A 26,875-nucleotide genomic window follows, 5' to 3' on the forward strand; every position below is an offset into this window, starting at 1 on the left:
TGACTTTTAATCCACTCTGTTTATTCTGCTTTCTCCATCCCCTCCTCCCAGTAGTCAGCTGTCCAAACCAGGGCACCTCCCTCTTTCCCCTTCTTTGCCCTCTATCCACAGTCTATCTTGTCCTCCTGCAAACATCCTGCTCAATACGGACTGAAGTTTCTGTCGTTGAGAATGGAGTGATCCATAAACCTGGAAAAGAGATGGGGTCTCAGATTCAGCCAGGTTAGGCTGGGGGTTGGGGGAAGGGGTGGTGCCCTTAAACCTAGCTCCCAAGACTGCCTCAGGGCAGGATGGGCAGGGGTAGTGAGGAAGGAAGGCTCCTGCCAGTGGGTGGTGGTTAGAGGGATGGGGAGGTGGCGATGGAGGGAAGCCTCTCACAGGAAGGGAGCAGATACTTGTGTCTGTTCAGAAAACATATCCATAAGGTGAAAAGCAAAGACACAGGCAAGTCTTTAGCTCCTTTTTATGCCAACACTGCCCAGATTCTGGGGCCAGTTTTCCCTGGTAAGACCGACACCTCTGTCCATTTCCCAACTCTGGATAGAAATAAAACGGTCTCCAAGGATTTAAGGGAGGGAGATCTCCCCACCCTCACCCCTCCCGGCCTAACCTGGTCATTGGGCTTTTAATGAGGCAGTGGCGGGGGCTCCGGATCCACGGCATGGCTTCCTCTGGGCGCACTCCTGGAGTGTGGGACCGCCAGAAGCTGAAGTTCTGAGCATCAGTCAGAGGGACTCTGAAGACCTGGTTGGGGACTGAATGGTTGGGAGAAGGGCAGGTTATCCAATTTCTTAGAGTTCTCTGCTCCCTTTTGTGCCTCAGGGCATCACGAGCCCAGCCTAGCAACTGGGCCTGACCAGGTGCTGAGAAGTCCTGGAAATTTGGTCATCACACCCAGCTTCACTTCCGGATTCCAGCCTCTCACACCCTTCATGGTCAGTTGAATCGGTCTTTGCTCTTCCTGCTTCCACTGTAAGCCCATCTCCAAGAGAGCTTTCCCCAAGTGCTAAGGTGGTGGAAAAATAATGGGTCAGCCCACATGGAAAATGTGCAAGATGGGTCTGCTGGTTCCTTTTTTTTTCCCCTTTGTTCATTCCAAGTAATTCTTTGAAATTTAGCAATGATACTACCACGATATCTTTACATATTGCTAATATATACCATTTATCAAGTACCTGTTATGTTCTAAATGTTGTTTTAGGTGTTTTTAAAATTTTGAAATAATATCACTTGACTTACCTAGTTTTTTTTGTATTTTCACTCTATTTATTTGGATAAATCTAAATATATCAGTGTATAAAATTTGTATATTTTTAAAATTTAGAATTATGGCCTAATATTCTGTCTATATAGTCTTTATAATCATTATTTTTTAAAAATCCCTGATATACCATTGAATAGATGTTACATTTTTGACTTGGTTGTTTTCCTATTAATTGATAATAAGCTTTTAAAAAAAAGTTTTGCTGTTAGAAATAACAGCTACTCTTCACGCCTATCTTTTTAAATTTCTGAAAGTATTTTAGTTTTTTTTAATTAAACTTGAATTTTGAGATAATTACGCGTTCACATATAGTCGTAAGAAACGATACACAGAGATCCTGTGTACCCTTTACCCACATCCCCCCAGCCCCGACCGTGGTAATATCTTGCAAAACTATAGTACCATATCACAACCAGGGTATTCACATGTTGATAAGGTTTTGTCGGTTTATCACCATAGGATCCTAGAGTTGCCCTTTTATAGTCACATACCCCTCCCTCTACCCCTTGCTAATCAACAACGTGCTCTTCATTTCTATAATTTTGTCATCTTAAGAATGTTATATAAATGGCATCATACAGTATATGATCTTTTGGGGACTGGCTTTCTTCACATAGCGTAATTCCCTGGAGAGTCCTACAAGTATTTGCCTTATCAGTAGGCTGTCCTAAATGCTTTTTAAAATGTATGTTTTCTCTAACTTTAACAGCAATGCTAGAGTATTATTGCAGTTTTCATTTGGTTCAGAGAGGTTAAGTGGTGAAAGGAATTTGCCCAAGGTCACACAACTTGTTTGAAGTTTAAACTCAGTTCAAATTCCAAAACTTTGATCCTTACAATTCTGTAAGATTGGTGGAGTAGGCATTTTCTGTTTTGTTTTTTTTTAAATGAATGAGGAAGCAGTTTAATAAAGGGTAAGTGACTACCACCCAAGGTGAGACACTTAAAAGAGGCAGAACTAGGACTCACCCCTGGATCTTCTGTTTCTAAGTCTGATTCAGATATTTTATCTTACCTACCCTACCATTCAAGTCTCCTTTCTCTCAGTCTCTTCTTGGCTTTTCCCCCTGCCCCCAAAACCATGCCCCACCACATCCCACCATTCTCTGGGAACTCAGACACATCTTTTCTGCCCCATAGCATGGTGCCTAATTCAACATACTTACATGTCTTTAACGACACCTTCCGTACAGCTTCGTGGTACCTTGTGTGGCTATTCTGGTGCACAGAATAATTCCCATCTTCTGAGATAATAGGGGGAAGCCTCGTGGGCACTGATTCCTTCTGGTCTGAAATGAGAGCAGACTTCCTCTGAGTACTTAGCAAATGGGGCTGACTTTCCGAGTCTGTAGACTCCATGCCAACCAGGTGGTGGCAGGCATCTCTCCAAGACACTCACATCAGATTCTCGGGATCTCAGGAGCCAAATCAAAATGCCTGTGACAAAGGAGAGGGAGGAAGAACCCAGTGATCACAAGACCTCCCTCTCTGCTCTCTTGCTTCTCCCTGGCTCCTGGGTTTTGAGTGACCTGCTGGAATCAGGATATTGACAAATACTTCTGGTTAGTGCAGGTGAGAAAGGCCCCTTATCTGGGTGGAGATGCCTTTCCTGGGGTTGGCATACTTGCAGAGCTTCAGTTGCTCTAATAGGGGAAATTATGTTTAAGCTAAATCTTGGAGGATAAGAAGGAATTCGTGGGACATAGAAGTGTCAGGAAGAGCATTTCAGGCAGCGACATACCAAGTGTGTTAGAAGTTTAGAGAGGTCTCAGTTTGCTATTGATTTAGAGCCTGACTAGTGCTGGGTTAAGTGGAGAGGGACAGGGCCTGGGGCTGGCGAGGCTATAGAGTAGGGCAGGTTAAGATCCCCAGGCTCTCTTGTAGCTAGGACAAGGGCAAAGAGTTTTTGGCTAGGCCAACCAACACATCTTCCGATTTTGAATCACAGATGAAGTTGCAAAGAAGCAGGGATCATGTCAAGTCTTCTTCTGTTGATGGAAGTTGGGGCAGTGAAGCTGCATCGTGTTTCTAGCAGCAGTTTCCAGGGCCCAGTGTCCTTGGTGCCAGCAGTGCCCACCACAGCACTGAGTGCAGCAGTGTCTATGCCCGACCAGGTATATACATTTAAAAAATCTATTCATGTGTGGATAGACATTTGTATTGCTTCTGTGTCTTGGCTACTGTGAGTAATGCTGTAATGAATATTAGAGTGCAGATGTCTCTTTGAGATCATGATTTTAATTCCTTTGGGTATATACCCAGAAGTGGGATTGCTGGATCACATGGTAGTTCTGTTTTAATTTTTTGAGAAATCTCTATACTGTTTTCTATAGTGGCTGCATACATTTACATTACCGGCAGTGCACGTGGGTTCCCTTTTCTCCTTGCCAGTGCTTATTATCTTTTTTTTTTTGATAAGAGCCACTTTAGCAGGTGAGAGGTGATATCTCATTATGGTTTTAATTTGCATTTCCCTGATGATTAGTAATATTGAGCATCTCTTCATGTACCTGTTGGGCATTTGTGTTTCTTCACTGGAGAAATGTCTCTTCAGATCCTCTGCCCATTTTTTAATTAGATTTTTTTTTTTTTTTGCTACTGAGGTATAGGAATTCCTTATATATTTTGGATATTAACCCTTTATCAAATATATGGCTCGCAAATATTTTCTCCCATGCTGTAGGCTGCCTTTTCATTTTGTTGATTACCTTTGTTGCGCAGAAGCTTTTCAGTTTGATGTAATCCCACCAATATTCTTTCAATAAATTCATGTTCTGCTTAAATAGGCTTGATTTGGCTTGCATCTCAGAGTCCTGAGCTTGACAGGAACTGGATCAAAGTTTGCCATTCTCTCTGGAAGTTGTTGAGATTGTGGGCTCACCTCGGGTGGATGGTGGAGATGCCCATCTGTTCTGAAGCTCTTTCCCAGCTCCTGCTTTTCTCCTTCATCCTGGCTTGGCCCCACACATTCATTGTCTCTGTCCCTCCCCCATCCCTTTTGTACTCCAGTGGAAATCTCCTTTAACATTCTCTGTCTGAGATAATCACACCACCAGAGTGGGGCACTATGTGAATCCCCTCCATCCACAGTTGAGGACTTGGAGTGGGGAAGCCTGGCGCAAACCAGGGGTTGGATTTGTACTTCATCGCAGGTTATAGCAATAAGGGGCCAGTCCCTAGAAGCAGTGTCATTTGAGTTTGGTCATTTGACTTTGGGCTAGGTGAGGGTGGCAGAGCGTCCATGGCCAAGTAAATGTAGACTGAGGGGAAAGACAAAGAGCATATTCCTAGTGGGCAGTGGGACCTGGACTGCAAGTAATTACTGGTCTGGGTGCAGGTGACAGTGGGAACTCTACCTGGTCCTGAGGCTTCAGATTGATTGTTCTTAAGGGTACAGCCAGGTGATGCTGTCTGTTATCTCCCTTTTGGAGTAGTAGGCTCCCAGCTTCCCAGCTTGGGTTATTGGGTGCTTAGAGGTGTACTGGACAATATCACCCACTTGGATGTCTTCCTCTTGAATCAAGCACCAGTTGGCATATTCCTCTGATCAGTTTTTGGCAAGCTGGAAGATATTTTTGGTAACTTGTGGCTTACCCAAGCTGCCAGTTTTTGGAAGCCACCTTTGGAAGGGATGCAATGAACTCTTTATAAGCAAACTCCACTGCGGCAAGGTAGATGAATCCATCATTTTGTTGGTAGATGGTATAACAGAGGTTCTTCATCCACCCAATTAATACGATGCTCCATACGGTTTTTTGTGGTAAACAGACATGAAGGGCCCTGACAGCTTCTTCTAGAACTGGGCCATAAGTTAGGAGTTACCATAAGACTACATTAAATGCCTTGAATGGACCATGAAGGACATCTGGGGTAATATAAAGTACTTGCATGGGTCTTCCACTTATCCAAATTAATGTTGCAGATTTCTCAGTATTACAGGCTTCTCAGGGCCACTGGGGTGGTCACAAAAGCTTAGTTTTCCACTACTTTGCCCATTGCCTCTGTTAGTTGGAACTGGGGCTGATTTTCCCTGATGTTTTCAGGTTGAAGAATTTTTAGGATGGGTCTACCTCAGTGGCTCCCAGAATTCTGACTTTCAGGTCAGGGTACTTGCCTGTCTGTTCCAGAGTGTTAGTACATAATGGTGATAATATCTAACAGACATTGCTTGCAGTTGCCTTAAAGTTGGTGTCGCTGCAAGCAGAGTAACACCACCCTGACTGGAGATTCATGCAAGATTAGTTTGAGAGACAATGTGATATTATACGTAAAATATGACTCCTGCCTAGGAGGTCATATCAGATGCGGGGCATTAATCCCTTGACGTTGGCTGGAGCATTAACGTAGATTGGAATTGGCTAAAGTGTGTTTGGAAGGCTACCTTGCTCTTACCGTTTTCCCTGATTTAAGGAAGTTGTCAGTGATTTGGGAGGAAGTGGAAAGGAGCATGGGAACCAGACCCAATCTCCAGGGCACATTTTATGTATAGGGGCAGTTCCTTTGCCTCTGTGTCCAAAAATATCTTCCTCAGAGTGGTCACTTGTTCAGCATTCTGAACACAGGGGAAGTAGACAGGGCACAAGATAACAGAGAGGCGTAGTGCTGGTTGCAGACTGCTGATGTGAAATGCATGACATGGATCTTCCAGAGATAGCAACAGTAAGAAGAGCTAATGTGTCAGTGAATGTGTTCAGCACAACTATAAAAGGTAGGTACTCTTATCACCTTATTTTTTAAATGGAGAAACAGAAGCCCAGAGAAGTTTAGTAATTTGTCCAGCTAAGTTCACTTAAACTAGCATATGGCAGAGACATGAGTTTAACCTAAGCAGTTTGGCTCCTGAGCCCATGCTCTTAACCACGACACTAAACAGGCTCTTGTAGTTGTCTAATCAGGGCTTTCCAGAAAGAGCAAGGACTAAGGAAAACCACGAACTAATAGAACTAGCCTCTTTGAGGGCTCCGCTGTGTACAGGTCAATGGGGACCCCGTCAAGGGTGTCTGCTCACTCTGGAGAAGCCTTGAGTTGGGAGGGGGACATGATGATATTACCTGCCTCCCTGAGCTCCACTTGAAACGTGGAATAGTATTTCCTATGTCAAGCATCGGGGGAGCAGAGAGAACTGGAACCTGGTGGGCCACTCTACAGTGGATTGGACCAGTCCCAGTGGGGAAAACCAGTGGGGAAAGGCCAAGCTCCTGTGGAAAAAGTGGGACCTCTGCTGTAGGACAGACACAGTCAGCCACCTTGGAGGTGCCCTCTCCCTGGGCATTGGCAGACTGTGGCTATGAGGAGCTTGAATACCTTCTTCCCTCCAGTTTCAGGTGGATGGGGATGATGGTCTGTAGCAGCTACGAGACGTATGGGTGTTTCCAAAAGACATGCCTGTAACTTCAGTAGGTTTATCCATTTAGAAAGGCAGAGGGGGCTCAGCGGCTTTGGCCAGTTCGCTCTTGGCTGAACTGTGCCATTCGTGCTCCTGTTTGAAAAGCCAGAACTACAGTGCCCTCTACTGGAGTCTAAGAATGGCATCTCCAGCTGTCTCCTAACAGGCAGGTGACCAAACAGACAGCTAGGGGAGATCAGGAGAAATAAGAGATTGAGCAGAGAACATTCCAGTCAGCGTACTCAGCTTTTACCAAAGATTTGAGATTTACCTTTTCTTTGAAGAGATTCGTTTGAAAGTAAGAGCGACTCTGAGGACTCGTTAGTGAATTTCTCGGGGAAGAGGAACGATAAAGGAGGCAGTGGAGGAAGATGAAGTGAGGCCCTTTGGATGTGCGGAGCTTAGAGGTCATTGTGTCTGTGGCTGGAGGGCAGTCACCAGAGAGTCTGGCAGGGAGAGGTCATTTGTTTCAAGTCAAGAACAAGCATCATCACTCTATACCCACTCCCATCCATTTGCCGCCGAGACTTCTGCCAGTGGGCAATGTGGAGTGTAGATTTGTGTTAGGAGGATGTCTAGCTTGACCTAGGGCTTTCATATGACAAGGCACGGGAGTTATCTCAGCAAAGGGCCAGATAGGGAGAATTTTTCTAAAATTCTAAGACACCCCTGGACCAAGAGGAGTGTCCAGGTATGAAGTTAAGAGTAGATGGTCTTGTAGTAACTTATGGTGAAAAGAGTATGGAAACAAATACATGTATGTTCATGTATGACAGGCATTATGCTGTAAACCAGAAATTGACACAAGACTGTAAACTGACTATACTTCAATAGAAAAAAAAGTATGTTTATATAGAGAGAGTAGATGAGAGGCCAGGGTTCAAAGCAAGGGGTGAGACAGATTCAGCAAAGGAAAAGACAGATATATGGCCATGTTCCCCTGGGAAGGACAGAGAAGAGGAAGCTTAGCACCCAAGGTGAATGAACTCCGGAAGCTGGGCTGAACCTGCAGCAGCAACTATAGCATTAGGATCAGGAAACGTGAGTCTCGGGTGGGGCAGGAGTCTACTGATTGGTAGACATGGGGGTTCTGGTCACTGGTCAGGGATGCTCTTCTGTGGGCAGCTGCAATTGACCAGGCTTTCAGGGCCTGAATGAAGACTTCTTTGAAGCCGGCTAGCATTTTTTTTTGCTTCTCAAGGAAACTTATGGTTAAAAATACTGCTTTCCAGGTACTGCATCCTGGCAAACATGTCGAGTAGTGGACCAAGATATTCCAGTCAGAGGAAAGGTATATATTCCATATGGAAATAGTAACTTACTCATTATGGTTTATAACTTCCAGTCATCTCTTTTATAGTTTTATGTGCTAGATCTTAGGTATATTACAAATATTATCTTTAATCTCTATATTGGATCTATAAGGAAGGCATTATTGTGTTCATTTACAGTTGAGGAAACTGAGGCACGCTGAATCTGCTTAGTGTGAGTTAGCTCCCCAAATCTGAACAATTTTGAATACCTGATAAGACTGAGTTTCTGAAGTTGAGGAGAGACCAAAGTATGCTCTCCACACCCTGGTTTCCTCTTTCGTTTTTCTATTTTGGTCCTTTATCAAGAGGAAAATAAAGGAGGCAGAGACTGGCAGAGTATTTAGTTACCTGTGTTGACTCACCTCTGAGCGTTTTCATTGTGACTGTAATAAGGAAAGCTTGTGTGGGCCTTCACATGTACTTGCAGAAAAAAACAGTCTTTCTTCAAAGAAAAATTGTGAGTGACTTAAAAATATCACTAGAGTATGTGTTAAGAATGAGAAGTGTTAATATTAATAGGTTCATTTTTATGGTTGCTGTTAAAGCCTTCACTGAAAGGCCAGGTAAGAGTGTGGCTGATCTGAGCATGGAGAACAAGTTGAAGTACTATTATGGGTGGACAGAAAAGAATCAAGCCATTGGAGTGAATGTAATAACAAGGTGAGATCAGCCAGAAAGAGAGCAAGGTTCAGAGAATCATTCTGAAGACAAGAGTGGATTACAAATTAAAGAGTTCTGCAAGATCATTTGGGTTGTGGAATTAAGGATGAGTATAGAGTCAGGAACTGTGTGTTCCTTGAATTAATGGATGTAGAAATTGGGAATAGAAAGACTGGGGTAAGCAAGGTAGATGGTTGTCGGCTTGCTAGGAGCCAAACAGTATGCTATATTTTATCCATACATACGTTACCCAACCAGTTCTGAGGTAACAGAAAGGTATGAGGCAAGTTCCCCCTCATGGTGGTCCACAGGTCCAAGCCTCTGCCAGCTGACCTTATGTTGCAAGCAACCTCAGCAGCACTGGGGTTCAGAACCTTGCTGAGTTGCACTTTCCTGTTGATATGTTAAATAAGATGAGCACTAAGAGCTTACCATTTAATTTAGCAACATCACTATGGATATGAGCATTGGTAACTATCTAGTGGAGCTGTGGGGGCAAGTGCCTAACTGGTGTGGGTTTAAGAGAGACTGGCAGGATATTTGAAGACAGCAAGACCAGACAAGTCTTTTGAGAAATTTTTCTCTATGGCGAGGAGGGAGGGGAGTGGGCAGGGAAATAGGAAATGTAGAGCTTTAAGATGGAAGAAATTATAGTATGTATGTATGCAGATTGGAATGGTCAGAGATGGAAAAACTGATGCAATACAGTGTGAAGAATATTGCAGTAGTGTCCTTGAATAGGCAAAAAGATGAGATCTGATGCACAAGTGGAGGGGTTGGTCTCAATAAGTGCATAGACCATTGATTCATTATAGGGCAACATATATGGACACAGATGCAGGTAGATGGATAGATACGGTTTGTGAGAGGTTATAGAATTATCTTCCAGTTGCTTCTGTTTTCACTGTGACATAGAAGGCAAGTTATCTGAGAGTGAGGATAGGACAGGACGTGTTGGAGGTCTGAGGAAAGAGGAGGTATGAGGAGGCCTCCAGGAGAGTGAGAGAATGCACCGAACAAGATGGAGCCTGACTTCTGGGCAGCCACGAAGGCCCACTGGAGTTAGTGATCATGAATTTAAAGTAAGGCCAAGCAGCATGGTTGTTTTTTTTTCTCTTGTCGATGAGTAGAAACCACTTTTTCCAGGAGTTTGGTATAATCAGGGCTGAGAAGGGGAGAGGACGGTGGAGAAAGAAATGGTGACGATAGCTTAAGGGCACCATGTGGTCAAGAGAGGGTTCTTTTTCTTTTTCTTTTTTCCAGATGGAAGAGATTGCAGCACTTCTATATACTTATAGAAATGATCTGTGAAGAGGGGGGAAAAAACCTGAGGGAGTGGGGATAATCTCAGGAGCAAAATCTTTCAGGTGAGAGGGAATGAGATCCAGTACACAAATGGAATCAGTTCATTCATTTGTACCAGAGGGAGAGTATAGATGCCGTGGAATATTAGATGTGATGATGGAAAGTCTCTTTTGATTGCTTCTATTTTCTTAGTTAAATGAGGAGCAAGAAAATTATCAGCTCAGAGTGAGATGGGAGAAGGGATTTTAGAGATTTGAGGAGAGAGAGGATGTGAAATAGTTGTCTTGAGGAGTGGGGGAGTGGCTAGGAGACTATCATAGAATTGTCAGGAAGTCCCAAGTGCTCACTTAAATTTGTGGTTATGGTACTGATCATTCTGGGAAGACTAAATGTCCTAGGAGGAGAGCCAAAAACACATACCTCTGTCTTGACAGGTTTCTCTGGAGCTCAACAGTCCAACTTCCTGGGGTTTCATAGTCTTATATTGAGCTTCCAGAGTCAGCCTATGGGCCCCAGGGCTTGGCCATGCAGGCCCAGGCTTCAGCTCTGGGCAGCTCAACTGGCTTCTAGGGAATACTAGGAATAGAATATAATAACTGTTGAGTGGAATTTTCACGTGGAAGTCTGCATGACATGGTTGGAGCCAAACTTGGCAGAGGGTAGCCAAGTTTCCTGAATGTCTTTGTGGAAAAGGTAGTTATACCAGAAACATTGTTTAAGATTTATTTTATTATAAACTCATGGATGGTGGGCAGAATGCATAGATATTTCAGGGTGTGCACAATTAAAATGGCTTGTCAGAAATCGGAGATTTCAACCTGGCATGCAGTGAAAGCAGTCTGATCAATGTGGGAGTTGGAGGTGCTTTGCTCCAGTTTTGGCCTTGAACTGCTTTTAGATTTTGAAGTTTGCTCTTATGAGGACAAAGCTCTCTCCTCAGCTCTACACGTGGCTGGCTCATTCTCATTCTTCACAGTGTTGCTCAAACATTACCTCCTTGATTACTGTCTAAAGTGGGCCTCTTTGAGCTACTCTCCATCATGAGATCTGCAAACTCAGTTGCGTGTAAGAGCCAGGCAGATAATGTTTATGAGTAAAACAAACTGAGTAAGAAATCTTTCCCATCTAAAGGGGCAGCTGTACTTTGCTCTGGCTGTTTGTGGTCATGTAGGGATTTAGGCCAGTGTAGCCAGTTCTAATTTTTTAAAGAGAAATCAGAAATGTGGGTTTTACATAAAGTCTCCTGATTTTTAAATGTTGGTCCAAATTTTTAAGATAGCACTCTGTAGGCTGAGTCTGGCCCTCTGGCCTGCAGTTTATAACTTCTGATCTATTGCACCATCTCTCCCACCCTTATTTCCTTCCCAGCACTTGTTGTAATCTGTGAATATCTTGTTTATTTATCAACTTGTTTATTGTCTGTGTTAGTCACTGTTGTATTCCCAGTGCCTAACATAGTGCCTGGTACAATTAGTTCCCAGTAAATAAATATCTGATGTTGGATGAGAAGGGGAGTCTGGATTGGTGCCTTACCTGGGAACTTTCTATATATTATGAATATATATGAATTATAAATACAAATATATGCATGTATGTGTGTATTTATAAGACACACATCTATATATGGCAAATATTTTCTCAGTTTTTTCTTGCCTTTTAACTTTATTATGTCTTTTGATACTCAATTTATAATTTTTTATTTAGGAAAAATTATCATTTTTCTTTTAGGCTTCTGGCCCTTATGTCCTATGAGAAAGGTTTTCCAGAACCACCCTAGGATTGTAAAAATATTGTTTTCCTCTAATATTTCTATAGTTTTGTTTGATGTATTTAGCTCTTTAATCCAGCTAGAATTTTTGTGTGTGATATGAGGTGGGATTCCTTATGCTAATGAATATCCTTTTATTGTTAATTTACAAAGCATTTTCTAAAAATATCAAATTTAATTTCTATTGAGATAGTTGTATACATCTTTTTGACATATAGGTGTGATGTGTCATTTTAATCTGTTCCTTAATATTAAATCATCATTGTATTTCTGGAATAAATCCTACTTGATAATGGATGATTGTCTTTAATATATTCTTGAATTTGACCTGTTAGTGAGATTTTTCCATTTACTGGTCAATGAATTCCTTTTGTACTATATTTCTGTATGATGTTTTATGTTATCAGTTTTGTATTATTATTGTAAAGTTAATTATTTTCATTGTGTTTGCTTTTTAGAATGGAGTTATCTGTGTCTTAAAATTTTGACATACAATATTAATTGACTTACAATATTATGTTAGTTTCATTTGGGTGATATTTCACTACAGGGAATTCTAAGCATCTAAACTGGAAAGGGATCTTACCTTTCTTCCTCCCTCTTTTCAAAATTGTCTGACCCCATAGGCTTTTTTCCACGCAATTGTTTAACAACTTTCATTTTCTCTTGTGATTATTGATTTAATAAGGGTTTATACTTACTTATTTTAAACCTGTCTTGTAATCCAAACATTTAGCAAAAAAAAATCTTTTTGCTTTCTTGATGATGTCATTTGAAGCACAAAGCTTTTAAATTTTGATGAAATTCAATTTATCTATCTTTCATTCTGTCACTTATACTTCTGGTGTCATTTCTTAGAAACCATTGCCATTGTCTGGTCTAAGGTTATGAAGATTTTTCTCCTAAGAGTTTTAAAGTTTTAGCTCTTACATTTATATCTATGATCCATTTTGAGTTAATTTTTGTATATGGTGTGTTGTGGGGTTCAATTTCATACTTTCACATATGAATATCCAGTTTTTGTAGTACCATTTGTTGAAAAGACTGTTCTTTCTTTCCCACTGAATTGTCTTGGCATGCCTGTTGAAAATCAATTGACCATAAATGTAAAGGTTTATTTCTGGACTCTCAATTCTATTCCACTGATCTATATGGCAATCCTTATGCCAGTATCACATTGTCTTGCTTTGAGGAGATTTGTAGAAGATTTGAAATTGGGAAGTATGTCCTCCAACATTGTTACTCTTCAAACATTGCTTTGGTTATTTTGGGTCCCATGCATTTTCATATGAATTTTAGGATATCTTGTCAATTTCTGCCAGGAACCATTATCTTTGAGTGATATTTCTTTCTTTTTTTTTTTAATAGTTGACAAACAATATTAAGTTAGTTTCATTTGGGTGATATTTCACTACAAGGAATTCTAACCATCTAAACTGTGTCTGGAAAGAGATCTCACCTTTATTCCTCCCCTGCATCCTAACTACATACTAAATTTAGGAATCTCCAACTTTGTCCAGGACAAGGTTACCTAAGTTTTTATCAGTAATTCTTTAAGATGCGCTATTTTCTTGATTCATTTTAGACTATTAAATGTGAATAGCTCAATGTTATACATAGTGGAGGCTCTTCTAAAGAAGCTCCCTTGAAAAGCTTGCTAGATTAATTAATGTTCTCCATTTTCTCTGAAAAACATATTAAAAGATGCTTGCAACACTCCAGTTGCAGCCAAGAGCTATTCTCTAGCATACCTGCATACTTCTGCTCCCACAAATTAAATTATATGCATACCGAGAGTCAGCTGGGGTTTTTTTTTTCCAAACAATTCATGCCAATTTTACTTGTGATTGCAATTTTGCAATTTAATGAAATATTATTTAAACTAACGGAATATGTGTTTTTAAAAACAAGCAGTGGTTTGTATAAAAACTAAGTTGATTGTTTTGGAAAAAATAAAACTTTAAAAGTTACACTTTGAGTTAAAATGGATGTGAGTTAGAAAATTACCATTTTGCAACAATCATAGAAATAACTGAACCATTAGTAGATGCTAAAACTAGTAAGTGAAAGTCTGATGAGGAATAGGGTATTGACATTTTTTCCAAGTATATTCCTGGAAATTATTACAAATTACAAAACAAAAATAGTAATTTGACAGTGAAGAAAACTGGCAAACACCACCTTATTCAAATGGTCAAAGTTAATATCACCAATAATGGGACAAAATGACATCACAAGTCATCTGGTGTGACATACTGAAGACATAATGTTGCTTATTCCTCCCCAAAACATTTAAACCTAATCTAATCATGAGAAACACCAGACAAACCCAAATTAAGGAAAATTCTATAAAATGTTGTGCCTGTACTGTTAAAAAAAGTCAATGTCATGAAACAAAGGAGCAGAGGAATTTTTCCAGATTAAAGAAGACTAAGAGGCATGCCAACTAAATGATACTTCATTGTATTCCAGAAGGAAAAATTTTGTTCTAAAGGACATTAATAGGACAATTGGCAAAATTGGAATACAGACTATAGATAATTAGGTAATAGTATTGTATCAGTGTTAAAATTGCTGTTTGATACCTATACTGTGGGTTATTATCTTAAAAATGTTCTTATTCTTAGGAAAAACAAACAAAAATATTTAGGGGTAAAGGATATAATAGGAACAACTTATTTTCAACTAGCTGAGGAAAAATACGTATCTACATACATAGAGATATATAAATATATAAATGATATACATAAATACATGGGGAGAGAGCAAGCAAATGTGGCCAGATATTAACAACTGGCTAATCTGGATAAAGACATAGGGAATTTCTTTGTGTCTTAACTTTTCTATAATTTTGAAATTACATCACCAAGTTTTAAAAATGATTAATTGACCATTTAAGGTTATTTCCTTTCCCTCCTAAATTTGCTAAAATGACATAAAAAATAATAATGGCATTAACCTTTAACGGTAAAGAGAGAGAGCAAGGATATAATAGTAAGATGACATATTTCAGTGGAAATATCTTCTCAAAAATGGAAAGTGGATAGAGGGTTGGTAACTAATTTATCAGAATAGGAAAAAATTTTTAACTTAAGTTTCTGCGGTGGAGGATACATCTAGAATTGAGCTAATTCATTTGAGAGGCTCAAACCTTAGAAGGTAACAGGTACCACAGAAGATGGGAGTAAAGAATAGGTCTGAGAACAGGAAGGTGGTCACTGAAACTGTCCACAAAGCATGTGGCACAACCAGGCAAACTACCATGCCCCAACAAGAAGAGAAAATATCTTTCTGTCCAGCAATCTCACTTCTGGCTGTATATCCAAAGGCAATGAAAGCAAGATCTTGAAGAGATATCCTCACTGTTCTGTTTGTTGCAGCATTATTCACAATAGGCAAGATATGGACACCTAAGTGTCTATCAATGGATGAACGGATAAAGAAGATGTGGTATTATATACAATGGAATATCATTCAGTCATGAGAAAGAAGGAAATGCTGCCATTTGCAACAACATGGATGAACCTTGAAGGCAATATGCGAAGCAAGAGAACTCAGATGGAAAAAGACAAATACTGTATAATCTCACTTATATGTGGAATCTAAAAAAGTGGAACTCAGAAACAGCATAGAATGGTGGTTGGGGCTGGGGTTGGGAGGAATGAGATGTTGGCCAAAGGGTACAAACTTCCAGTTAGAAGATGAAGTTCTGGAGATCTAATATATACAGCATGGTGATTACAGGTAATTATACTGTATAATATACTTGAGAGGTACTAAGAGAGTAGATCTTAAATGTTCTTACCACAAAAAAGAAATGGTAATTATGTGACATGATGGAGGTGTCAGAGCTAATGCTATGGTGGTTATCATTTTGTAAGTGTATCAAATCAACATATCACACACCTTAAACTTATGCAATGTTATATGTCAATTATATATCTATAAAACTGGGGGAAGAAAGAAAGACTCCTTTGGAGGGACTGTATCTAGGAGGCACTGCACTCCTAGACAGGATTTACGGTGTGGGCTGGCATATAATGCAGGACCAAACTCCTGTCTTGGTCCCAGTATGCTAGCAGACAAGCATATAACCAGTCCCCAGAGAAGAAATTATAGTTTTTCTCTGGAGAAAATGTAGAGATTCAGAGGAAAGCTCCCGGTGAAGTCCACAATGGATAACTACTCCTCCCTAGGCTTCTAGTCAGTTTTTTAGTTCCTCACTCTTAAATTATAAAGGAGAGCCAAAGACCAACAGGTATTTGACAACAGCTATCAATGAGAGAAAAACACAGACTAAAATAAACTCATAGGAAAAAAGGGTCCAGAGGGAAAAAAGCTAATGCAGGAAACAACAGAATTTCAAATAAAGTATAATACCCCTGAAGAAAAAAGAGATCTGGAAAAGGAAAACCAGAAGACTAAAAATGGCCCTTGGAAATTAAAAATACAGTAAGCAAAATAAAATGGTGTGATACAAAGGTGTGGGGTCCACCGTATGTCCACAGCTTCTTTCTTATTACTCCTCCCCTTGAGTGTGGGTTGGATTTAGTGATTCTCTTCTAATAAACAGAATAAGGTGGAAGTGACAGTCACTTCTGAGAGTAGGTCATAAAAAGGCATTGTGGTTTCCTTCCTCCTTTCTCTCTCTCTCTGATCACTTTGCTCTGAGGAAAGTTAGCTGCCATGTGAGAACACTCAAGCAGCTGAAGGGGAGGCCTATCTGGTGAGAAACTGAGGTGTCTTGTCAATGGCCAGAGAGGAGCCTAGGCCTCCAGCCACCAGATGACTGCAGCCCCTGCTGACATCCTCTCTGCAACCACAAGAGAAACCCCAGCCAGAACCCCCAGCCAGACTGCTCCTGGATTTCTGATTCACAGAAACTATAAGGTAATACATGTTTGTTGTTTTAAGCATCTATGTTTTAGGGTAATTTGTTACACAGATAATTAACACAGAAGGTTGGAAGATAAAATTGAGGAATCTTCCAAAGAGTAAACTTTGCAAAACACAAAGAAAATATAGGAGAAAATTAGTAAGTTGGTGGATCAGTTCAGGAGGTTTTAGAGGTGACACATGGAAGTTCCATAAAGAGAGGAGAGAGAAAATAGAGAATAAATTAACAAAGAAATAATAAAGGAAAATTTGTTAGAAATGAAAAGCATTGATTTCCAGATTGAAAAAAGACTCATGGAATGTCTATCACAGTCAGTGAAAAAGGACCTACAGCAAGTTCCAACATTATGAAATTTCAGAACATTAGGGAACAAAAAGAAAACCAAAATTTTCTGGAGAGAAATGCACAAAAGAATACAACTGGAAGGTAGAGGACAATAAAGGCATTCCTTAAAATTCTCCGAAAATGATCTTCAACCTAGAATTCCACATCTAGAAAAACTGACAATCAAGTGTGAGGGTAGAATAAACCATTTTGCACTCAAAAATATACCTCCTACACATTCTCAGAAAACTATTCAAGGAATAGGAGAAAGGGAGAGTAAATCCAGAAAGAAAACATGGGCTCCAAGAAACGGAATAAAACCTTGGAGAGAAGCAAGAGCAAGTTTCAGAACAAGAGCTGTCATGCACCAAGAGTAGGAGAAGGCAGAGAGTATAAGAAGGAGAAAGGCAGTTTGGGAAAAAAGGAATCGATAGATTATTTGTTGTGTTTTGAGTGACTGGAAAAAATATCATTGGGCATTTGACAGAGCTGTTGAAGTCTTTGGGGGAAAAAGTAATAGTAGTTACACGGAAAACCAAACAAATGAAAACAATGGTGGCAATTCTTAACTCCAGGAATAAACAAAAATTTGAACAAAAAAGGAAAAGTTATCATAGTGACATTATTTGACTTAATAGTGGACAATTTTTATGTACTTGTAAGACGGTATGACTATAAATTGAAACTTGTGTTAGAGTTCTATTGCTACATCCTAAATGATCACAAATTTAGTGCCTTAAAACGATATCCACTTACTGTTTTACAGTTCTGTAAGTCAGAAGTCTGACAGTCTCTGCTTATCTCACAAGGCTGAAATCAAGGTGTCTGGGCTGGGGTCTTATCTGGAGACTCTAGAGAAGAATCCAACCTCAGGTTCATTCAGGTAATTGGCAGAATTCAGTTTCTTGTGGTGAAAGAACTGATGCCTTGCTGTCAGCTGGGATACTCTCAGCTCCTAAATGCTACCCATATTTCCTGGCATGCAGCCCCACTCCATCTTCAAAGCCAGCAATGATGTGTCAAATCCAGCACATGCTTCCAATCTCTGAATTCCGTTTTTCTTTTCATTATTGTTGCTGCTAGCTGGAAAAGACACTCTACTTTTAAAAGGCTTGTGTGATTAGATTAGACCCATTCAGATAATCTCCTTTTTTCCATATAAAGTAACAATCACCAGAGTGTTATCCATCATATTCAGAGGTTCCACCCACACTCAAAGGGGATGAGATTATATAAGGGGAGGGTTCACTGAGGGTCATTCTCAGAATTTTGCTAACCACAAACCTAAAACTGTGATACGAACTAGGGAGACGGGAAGCACGGGCTGTAGTATAAGAAAGCGAAATTCTCAACTGTCATAACAGGAAGGCAATATATAATAACCCCAAGTGGAACAAGAGAAGTTTGTAGGTTAGGCCAAGTGTGTTTCTCTGAGAGAGGGCGAAGGGCTCTTTATTTGGAGACAATAGCATCCCCATTGCAAGTGCTGGGACCCAGCTGGGTGGGGACAAGCAGAGGAGGGCTGGTGTAGGGCTGTTAAGGGATTTCTAGGGTCCACCAGTGGGACTCTTTGTACAAATCTTACCTGAAAGCTGAACATGTGCAACAGAGCTTCTTTGATGGAATTAGAAAGAAAACAGGGAGTGCCCAGTGGAGGCCTAGGCAAGATCAGTCCTTCTCAATCTTAACTTCGTGCTTTATACTTTCCCAGTTATCCCCTCCCCTTACCTATCACTTATTCATTTATTCATTCACACCTTACAAATATATTTATTAAACCTCTACTATGAGGTACTGCTAAGCATTGTAGATACAATACAGATCTGATATCTACTCACTGCTAACTAAAAAGCCTCCAATGGCTGTTTACAAAGTTCAAGGGTTAGCATGCCTAACAGTATCCTCAATTATCTAGAACCTGCCTAGATTCCATGGCCTGCTTCCCAGGTCCTGTCTTCTTTACCCTTTATTTGTACCCAAGTTCTTGGAGTTCACTTAATATGGCTCTTCCTCTCAATTCCGTTCCTTTGTCTGTGCTATATTCCCTTCTCATCCACTTGATCAACTGCAATCATCCATTAATGCTCAGTTCTGGAAGCATTTCCTGTGTGCAGTCTTCTCTAAAGGAGTCCCCTATTCTCATTTCAAATCTAATAGTGTTAGGTACTTTCTCTTTTGTGTTTCCACAGCATTCCACATTTAACTGAATCGTACACCACACAGCAAATTTTTGTTTCCATGCTTATCTTCATCCAGTCGTCAGCCACTTTATGGCAGAGAGAGGTCTTATCCAATCCATCTTTGTATCCCTGGTCACCAACATAAAACCTTACACATAGTTGGTGCTTAATAGATGTTGACTAAATGAGCAAATGAATAAGAATAATTTATTCAGTTGAACAAACTGGGTATCCTAATGAGCATATTAAATGACAGGAGAGGGAGGCTAAATGGATACTTTCTCTACTCTAATTTTAACTAGTATAACTGTTAATCTTGGGGGATAAAACTCTAATCCAAGGTAGGAAAAGAAATGGCTAAGAAGTGGCCCCTCTAACCCTTTATTCTATATTTCCCTTACTTGTTTCTTCAGTTATGTCCCTCTTCTTGTTCCGAATGGAATTTTGATATCCCAGTAGATATAAGTTGAAGAAGGCCATCTCACGTCCTCCCTGTCCTCTTCTGGAATGAACAGGCTGGAGCACTGGACTCTGTTTGGTAACCATGGTAATGTCCTGAAGAACTGCTATGACTGACACTCCCTTTGTCTGAGGAGGCACAGGATTTATGGGTCACAGAGGAGCTGGAGTGGGAGTGGGGCTAAATAACTTCAGAAAAAAATGGAGGAGCCACGTGCCAGTTACTCTTTTTCTTTCCTCAGTCCTATTTATACTGTAAGCTTCAGAAGGCAATTTGTACAAAGAGCACTTGATCTGGGCCCAAATCTTAGTTTTGTCATATTCTAGGTGTCTGACTTTGAATTGATCATGCTTCAGTTTTTTAATTAGAAACAAGAGGTTATGATATCTATTGCATAGAGCTATGAGAATTAAATACTGTATGCAATTTTCCTCAGTATAGTGTCCTGCATATAATGGAACCTTAACAAACAGTATTTGAATCTGAATACGGTACTTCCAAAGAATCCTTAAGTTATTTCAAACAATGTGTGCTGAGCCAGTTCATACTGACTTTTGAGAACTACTTGCTAAATTTTCAGGAATTCTGCAAGCTGGTTGTTAAGCCATTATTATTATTATTACAGGTAATTTACAGATTGTCTAATCTTAATAAATTAAAATGGAATAAATTAGATTAAAATATAGTGAATATTAAAAACTCATCTCTTCCTAATTACTACATTTTACTATTATCTATGCTTATGAGGTTATTTAAATCTATGTATCTAGATGTTCTGTTGTTTTCATTCTTTTTCCTCTTTGCTTTTCTGTTTGGGAAGTTTCTATTGACATATCTTCAAATTGATTCTTTCCTTGGTCATTTCCAGTGTACTGATAAGCCATTCTTCATTTCTGTTAGTCTTTTTGATTTCTAGCCTTTCCTTTTCTTAGTTTTCATCTCTCTGCTTATGTTTTTCATTTATTCTTATGTATTGTCCACTTTTTCCATTAGAGTCCTTAGCATATTAATCATAGTTATTTTAAATTCCCAGTTCTAATGCTTGCTTTGTCTCTTTATCTTTTGCCTTTTAGCATGCCTTGTAATTTTTTTGTAGAACGTCAGATATGATATATTGGGTAAAATGAACTAAGGTTTTATGTTTATCTAGCTGGGAGTTAGTCTATTTCCTGATTGCTATAGTTGTGGGTGTCAGAGGCCAAAATTTCCCCTGATGTCCTTGTCTTTTTCTCCTCTGTTGTCTCTGGGTATCCCTAGAGACACTTTCTTAAATAGGGTCTCAGTTTGTAGTTCTTTCAGTTGTAACCACAGGTTATTATATAGCAGCCCTACTGATGTGTTGGGGGAGAGGAAGTGTTCTGTAATTCTACTAAGTCTCAGTCTTTTAGTGAGCCTGTGTCCCTGGACTGTGACTGTCACAGACGCTTCTTGTCTTTTTTTTCCCCCTTAGATGAAACAGGAAGGCTACAGGAAGCTGGAGTTGGTCATTTTCCTTCTCCCACATTGGTTAGGCTCTGTTAAATAGTTTCCCTTGAGGGCAGGGCTTTGAACTGAATGCTCTGGTGCATTTCAAAATGGCTACTTTCCCCCTCTCCTTGCTAACAGAGGGAATTTTTCTCCAGTCTTCATAGTAAGACCTGTGGGGCTCCTAGAAGTAAAACTCATGAAAATGTGGGGGACCCCTTAAGCTGGGCCCACAGGAGTTTTAAAAATATCTATCTAATTCATATTCAGTCTCCAGCAATTAGTCAACTGCTCTTTAAATACTCCTATCAGTTGCTGGTTCCAGGAGTAGTTTTTGCTCCTAGTAAGCCATGATTCTCTGTTCTGCCTGTTCTGATTTTGCCTGTCTTGCTAGTTTTTGTGCTAGAGGTTTGCCCTGTCATCTCAATTCTCTGATGGATCTAAGAAGGGTTATTGATTTTCATTTTGTTCAGCTTTTTTGTTGTTGTGAGAACAGGACTGATGACTTCCAAGCTCTTTACTTGTCAGACTGGAAACCAGAAGTTCATGTCTATTGTATTTGCACAGGAGAAATACTATGTGATGGTGTGTTCATCTCTCCCCAATTTCATGATCATTGATGTCACACTAGTGGTGTGAAATTGGCCATGATGGGAAAATTTAAACTACAGTAACTGGCAAACACTACAAAGCCTTAATTTATTTGTTTTGTTGACTGTCAAGACTTAAGAAAGTGATTAAGAAAATGTTAATAATGTAAATTAAGTTTAAAAGTGTATCATATCTGTAGCTATTACACTGTCAAAAGCACAAAAAAATTGAAATATTTCCAGTATTAAAAAACTATTATCCAGTTTAGCAAAGATGTTGCTCAAGTCACTGACAAGTGACGTTCCAACATAAGTCTCATTATTTCGCTTTCATCTTATTAATGAAATGAAAATGTCAACCAGCAGTCAAAGCTATGCGGGCATCTCTCATTTTATTGCACTTTGCTTTCTTGTGCTATGTAGATATTGTGTTTTTCACAAATTGAAGGTTTGTGACAACCCTGCACTGAGCAAGCATATTGGCGCCATTTTCCCAATAGCATTTGCTCACTTTGTGTTTCTGTGTCACATTTTGGAGATTCTCACAATATTTCTAACTTTTTCACTATTACTATGTTATAGTGATCTGTGATCAGTGATCTTTGATGCTAGGCAATTATTGCAAAAAGATTACAACTCACTGAAGGCTAAGATGGTGTTTAGCATTTTTAAGTAACAAACCACTTTTTAATTAAGGTATGTATATTGTTTTTTAGATATAAAGCTATTGCATACTTAATAGACTACAGTAAACATAACTTTTATATGCACCGGGAAGCCAAGATATTCATGTGACTTACTTTATTGCAATATTCACTTTATTGTGGTAGTCTGGAACTGAACCTACAGTTATCTCTGAGGCACCTGTACTTGTTTGTCAAATGCCATCATAGGTTAGTTCTTGATTCGAGTCTGGCAAAATTCAATGAATATATTCTGTGAGAATCAGTTGGCTGTAAAAATTTACAATAAAGGAAATTGTCTAGTTTTTATAAATTGTGTGCTACACATCCTTTATATCAGTAAATTTTACCATAAATGTACATAAATATACACATCAATGATAGTTGGGATAGTTATGAACAGCACATCATCTTTTCGTATTTTAATTTGGAGATTATGTGAATCTTCTGGAGAAATTGTTTTAAAAATGGTAAATGGTAATAATGTGTGATATAACTGAAATATGACATTCATAAGCATGACGCAAAATAAGATCAAACCATGATGTAGTATAATCCTGTACCCAGAATTAGTAGCCTTATAGATGTGATTTACAGGAAACAAAGTCCTATTTAAATTAAAAAAAAAAAAGGAGGAAAATTCCTCTGGCTTAAGATTTTGTCAGTTGTTCTTTAAGGGCAGTGTATCTGAAGACTACCATTATTTTGACAATGAGCATGTATTGAACACCTACCATGTGCCAGATGGTGTTCTGTCAGGATGACATTTAAGATCACATAGCTAGTTAAAAGAATAACTGGGAATTTTTAGGACATTATACTAAGTGAAATAATCCAGTCACAGAAAGACAAATACTGTATGATTCCATTTATATGAATATCTAAAGTAGTCAAACTCAAAGAAACAGAAAGTAGAATAGGAGTTGTCAGGACTGGGGGGAAGGAGAAATGGGGAGTTGTTCAGTGGGTATAGAGCTTCAGTCTGCAAAAAGAAAAAGCTGTAGATACCTATTACATAACAATGTAGATATAGCTGATACAAATGAACTGTACACTTAGAAATGGTTAAGATAGTTAAAAAAAAGAATAGTTGGGGAGGGTATATAGCTCAGTAGTAGAGTGTGCACTTGGCATGCATGAGGTCCTAGGTTCAATCTCCAGTACCTCTGTTAAAAAAATAAAAAATAAGTAAACCTAATTACCCTCCAACACCCACCACCAAAAAAAAAAAAAAAAAAAGAATAGCTGGGATTGGAAACCAGGCCTGACTCAAAAACTCATGTTTGGCAATTATGTTATTACTGCTGACTATTTTCAAATAATTTCATCTTCAGTCAAAGAATATTTTCTTTCTGTGATTTACATAGGTTTCCCTCTGCTGTATGGCAAGGTAGCAAGCCATTGGGTAGCAGTTGCATTGCTGAAGCCTGACAAATATCAGACTTTCTTCTTAGAATGCTGGTACACTCAGCCAGGACAGCAAATTCAAAATGGAGTCATCAGTCCAAAGGATAAAGTGGAGAACCAAACACAGGTCAGAGAAATAGGCAAGAGGGATCTGGGAGAAATAATTTTGACTGTTTAAAAGGCAAAATTAAAGATAACATAACTGAAAAAGCACTTATTCTATTAAAAGAAGAAAGTCTGTAACGGAAGAAGTTTGAAATCATTGTTTTTTTTAATGTTATAACTTGAAGTATTTTTCTCCTCCATTTTTCCAAAGTAAAATGGAGCTATTGCTAACTGTAGGCAATATATGGCAGAAGAGGGCCTGGAATGGAAGGAAATACTTCTGAGAATGAATCAGAATCTGAGTGGGAGCAGCAGTGACTAGAAATGACAAAACTCAAAATATTTACTGTAAAAGACAAAGAATTTTAACATTGTTGCAGAAAAACGTGTTACAGCTCAGTTGTGACAGCAATCTATATCCAGGTGAGAGACAAGGCAGCACTCAGAGAGTTGGAGAACTCAGGTTTATTATTACATCAGCCTACCCAGAAGACTTAACACTCCCAAGAACTGGACCCCGTCTGTAGGTTTAAACAGGCCTTTATAGGCTGCCAGTTTTACACTCTGCAACATCATATGCAAATAAAGTATAACAGAAGTTGACCAACAAGGAACAAGCTTTGTAGAAATAGACCAAACAGGAGTGAGAGAAACAACCAATCAGGAGTGAGCTCCATGCAAATAAAGTACTACAAGTGGACCAATCAGAAGTTAGGGAAGTGGACCAATCAGGATTGAAGAAACTAACCAATCAGAAGTGAGCTCAGGGAACCAATAGAATTTTAGGGGTAAGTAAGCCATTTCAGAGGCAAAAAGTGAGAGAGAGTCTCTGGGCCAGGGAACCGGATGGTGCCGGCAGGAGAGTAGTGGCCCTCCTTGGGGGTTCTGCCTCAACATTACCCAAATTTCGTCAAGGTAACTTGCGTGTTCCAGAAAAGCAAGAATACAGTCGCTAGAGTGGGAGGACCAAGAGAATTAGACTTGATTTTAAAACCTACACTTATAAGTGGTGTAGTGTAGGACAAACTACCTGACCTCCCCAAGCCTCAGTTTCTTTATTGTAGGGAGCTGTGAGCATTTACTGACTACTAGGGCCAGGACTGTACTACGTATGTGCTAGGGATACAAAAATGAAGACGGTATTGTCCTTGCCCTCAACTTCAATATTAATGTAATAAATATTATGATACAAACTACTGAATGTTTTCTATGTGCCACGTATTACTATAAATGCTTTTAACGTACTAAATCTTCATTTAGCCCTCTTCTGAACCTAAAACGTATGTACTGTTATCATTTACATTCATATAAGAGGCACCGAGAAATTAAGTATCTTGCCTACGATCAAACAGCCACCCGAGTTGGAGCTGGGTCACATGCTATCATAGGGCAGGAACTTACAAATTTGTGCATGCGCAGTACGGCAGTGGAACTTTACACATGGAAGGAGCAGTTTTCTCCCGTTCGCAAAATAGGGATTAAACTATTACTTCTTGGGGGTTGTACCGATTAAGTGAAATATCATATTTAATAATCAGTATTGTGCTGAATACTAAATTATCAATATTAACTTCCTTTTATTTAGGTTGCATCACCGTGGCGAAGCGTTAAGAGTGTTTTCAAGGCTTTAGCTTTTCAAATTGATAATTTATACCGTTACCAACAACGTAAGAGCCTTTCAGTTGCTTTAGGTTATGATATGATAGAGCAAATGTCTCCAATTACTTTTTTCCATTCTTAGTCTCACCTACTTTCTCTCTCAAGTATTCCATCTCCCCCATTTCATACTGCCACCGCCACCACAAGCGAAGTTCTCCGAGGAACCGCGGAGCGGCGCGTGGGCGGCCGTCTCCTGCCGCTACAGCCGTTACCCCGCCCTCTCGCACAGGGCGCGAACGCTCAACCCAGTTCTCGCGAGAGGAGACGGTTTTTTTTTTCAAACGAGAACTTGTAACCCCGCCTCACCTCTCAAGGGTCATAAGATTAGCGCCTGCGTCCTAGACCCAAGATCTTTCCTGGTCGCCTACTGGCTATTAACTCGGCTACGGGCTGAGCCGAGGTCCATTACGGAAGTAAGTCCTTTAAGAGCACCCCGGCCCCTGCTCTTCGGCGGAAGCGTGTCACAATGTAGCCGTCCGCCCTTAGCGGAAGTTCGTCGCGTCGCAGTTGCCCCCGCACAGCGGATGTGTGTCGCCGCTTAGGTGACGCTGGGAAGTGCTTGCAGCCTTCGCCGCTGCCTTCTGGTTGAAGCACTATGGAGGGAGAGAGGAAGAATAACAATAAACGGTGGTATTTTACTCGAGAACAGCTGGAAAATAGCCCATCCCGTCGTTTTGGCGTGGACCCAGATAAAGAACTTTCTTATCGCCAGCAGGCGGCCAATCTGCTCCAGGACATGGGCCAGCGTCTTTACGTGTATCCTTGCGGCCTAGGCCTTCGGCCTTGGAGTCAGTCGCGCCCTACTCGGGCGTCCAGCCCTCAGGGTCTGTCGCACAGAAGGGAAGAGGGTGGGCAGGGACTGGATGTCTAGTTGAGAGAGCCTCTGATGGGGCGGGCTGAAGGTAAGTGTTCGCGGAAGGGAAGCGAGGCGGAGTTAGTTTCCCGCTCGCTCACCTGTGCCACCAACTTGCTGGGAATTCGTATCCTTCCCGCTTTGTGTTTTAACTAGGTCTTCCTAGTAGTCCATTTTCGGTGTATTCTGATCTTCTGCTTGGTAACTTTGAGATTGTGCCTTTTTACTATGCTCTAGGGGTCTGTTGGAGGTCTAACTGTTGACGGCTGCCTCTTGAACTTAGTGCGTAAAGAGAGTTTTGAGAAAATTCAGTACCTGACGGTCCTATAAAAAGGGTGGCCTAGAATTAATGCCCCAGTTTTGGCTCAGAATATGTTCCTCACACTAGCTGTTTCAGAAACCTGTCAAATTCTTATTTTTCTTTTCTGTAAAATGGGGTGACACCTCTTGAATTTGATTTCTATGCCCAACACAGTGATTGGTACTCAGACGTTCAAAAAGTAGTTACTGTTAAGTTTTATAGCATTTCGGAGGAAGGAAGGATGTCAGTTTAGATT

The 26,875-nt window shown here is 40.1% G+C and overlaps 2 protein-coding genes and 2 long non-coding RNA genes across 9 annotated transcripts in view; 3 read left to right on the forward strand and 1 right to left on the reverse strand.

Moving 5' to 3' along the window:
• Positions 1-25,687, reverse strand: SPMIP11 (sperm microtubule inner protein 11). 4 transcript variants are annotated; one of them, XM_072972884.1, is made up of 5 exons: positions 25,554-25,687; positions 10,349-10,504; positions 2,431-2,553; positions 611-755; positions 1-189 (listed from the first exon to the last, which is right to left on the reverse strand). In XM_072972884.1, exons 1-5 carry the CDS (start codon positions 25,585-25,587, stop codon positions 141-143), a joined length of 507 nt encoding a protein of 168 aa, XP_072828985.1. In that variant the 5' UTR covers positions 25,588-25,687; the 3' UTR covers positions 1-140. The 4 variants fall into 4 exon arrangements, with proteins under 4 accessions (XP_072828985.1, XP_072828986.1, XP_072828987.1 ...); XM_072972885.1 differs by having other exon boundaries at positions 25,558-25,658; XM_072972886.1 differs by lacking the exon at positions 10,349-10,504 and having other exon boundaries at positions 25,554-25,683.
• On the forward strand, positions 110-3,375 carry LOC140700136 (uncharacterized). Its single transcript, XR_012078379.1, has 3 exons — positions 110-222; positions 823-935; positions 3,213-3,375. It is a non-coding gene; the product is annotated as an uncharacterized lncRNA (long non-coding RNA).
• LOC140700135 (uncharacterized) lies at positions 15,082-17,833 on the forward strand. The gene is made up of 3 exons (XR_012078378.1): positions 15,082-15,440; positions 16,374-16,586; positions 17,684-17,833. It is a non-coding gene; the product is annotated as an uncharacterized lncRNA (long non-coding RNA).
• Positions 19,516-26,875, forward strand: part of CCNT1 (cyclin T1) — a 34,744-nt gene continuing 27,384 nt past the window's right edge. Inside the window, exons 1-2 of one of the 3 annotated variants that reach the window (XM_072972882.1) lie at positions 19,516-19,644; positions 23,662-23,828. In XM_072972882.1, coding sequence (XP_072828983.1) covers positions 19,605-19,644; positions 23,662-23,828 — 207 coding nt within the window. In that variant the 5' untranslated portion in view covers positions 19,516-19,604. Of the gene's footprint in view, positions 19,645-19,752; positions 19,812-23,661; positions 23,829-24,168; positions 24,722-25,391; positions 26,222-26,875 lie in introns of those variants that run through there. The other 2 variants (XM_072972883.1, XM_006202916.4) reach the window with 2 other exon arrangements.

This window comes from Vicugna pacos, chromosome 12 (genome assembly GCF_048564905.1).
Source record: "Vicugna pacos chromosome 12, VicPac4, whole genome shotgun sequence".
Taxonomy (NCBI): Eukaryota; Metazoa; Chordata; class Mammalia; order Artiodactyla; family Camelidae; genus Vicugna; species Vicugna pacos.

Bases quoted from the DNA above. Each gene is read 5' to 3' on its own strand.
- SPMIP11 (XM_072972884.1), bottom strand. From the start codon at position 25,587: ATGGGGGAGATGGAATACTTGAGAGAGAAAGTAG. The intron at 10,505-25,553 runs GTGAGACTAAGA...TTCTATTCCTAG, and splicing joins ATACTTGAGAGAGAAAGTAG to TATTCCCTAGAAGCCAGTTG. The intron at 190-610 runs GTTAGGCCGGGA...TCTCTTTTCCAG, and splicing joins ATTAAAAGCCCAATGACCAG to GTTTATGGATCACTCCATTC.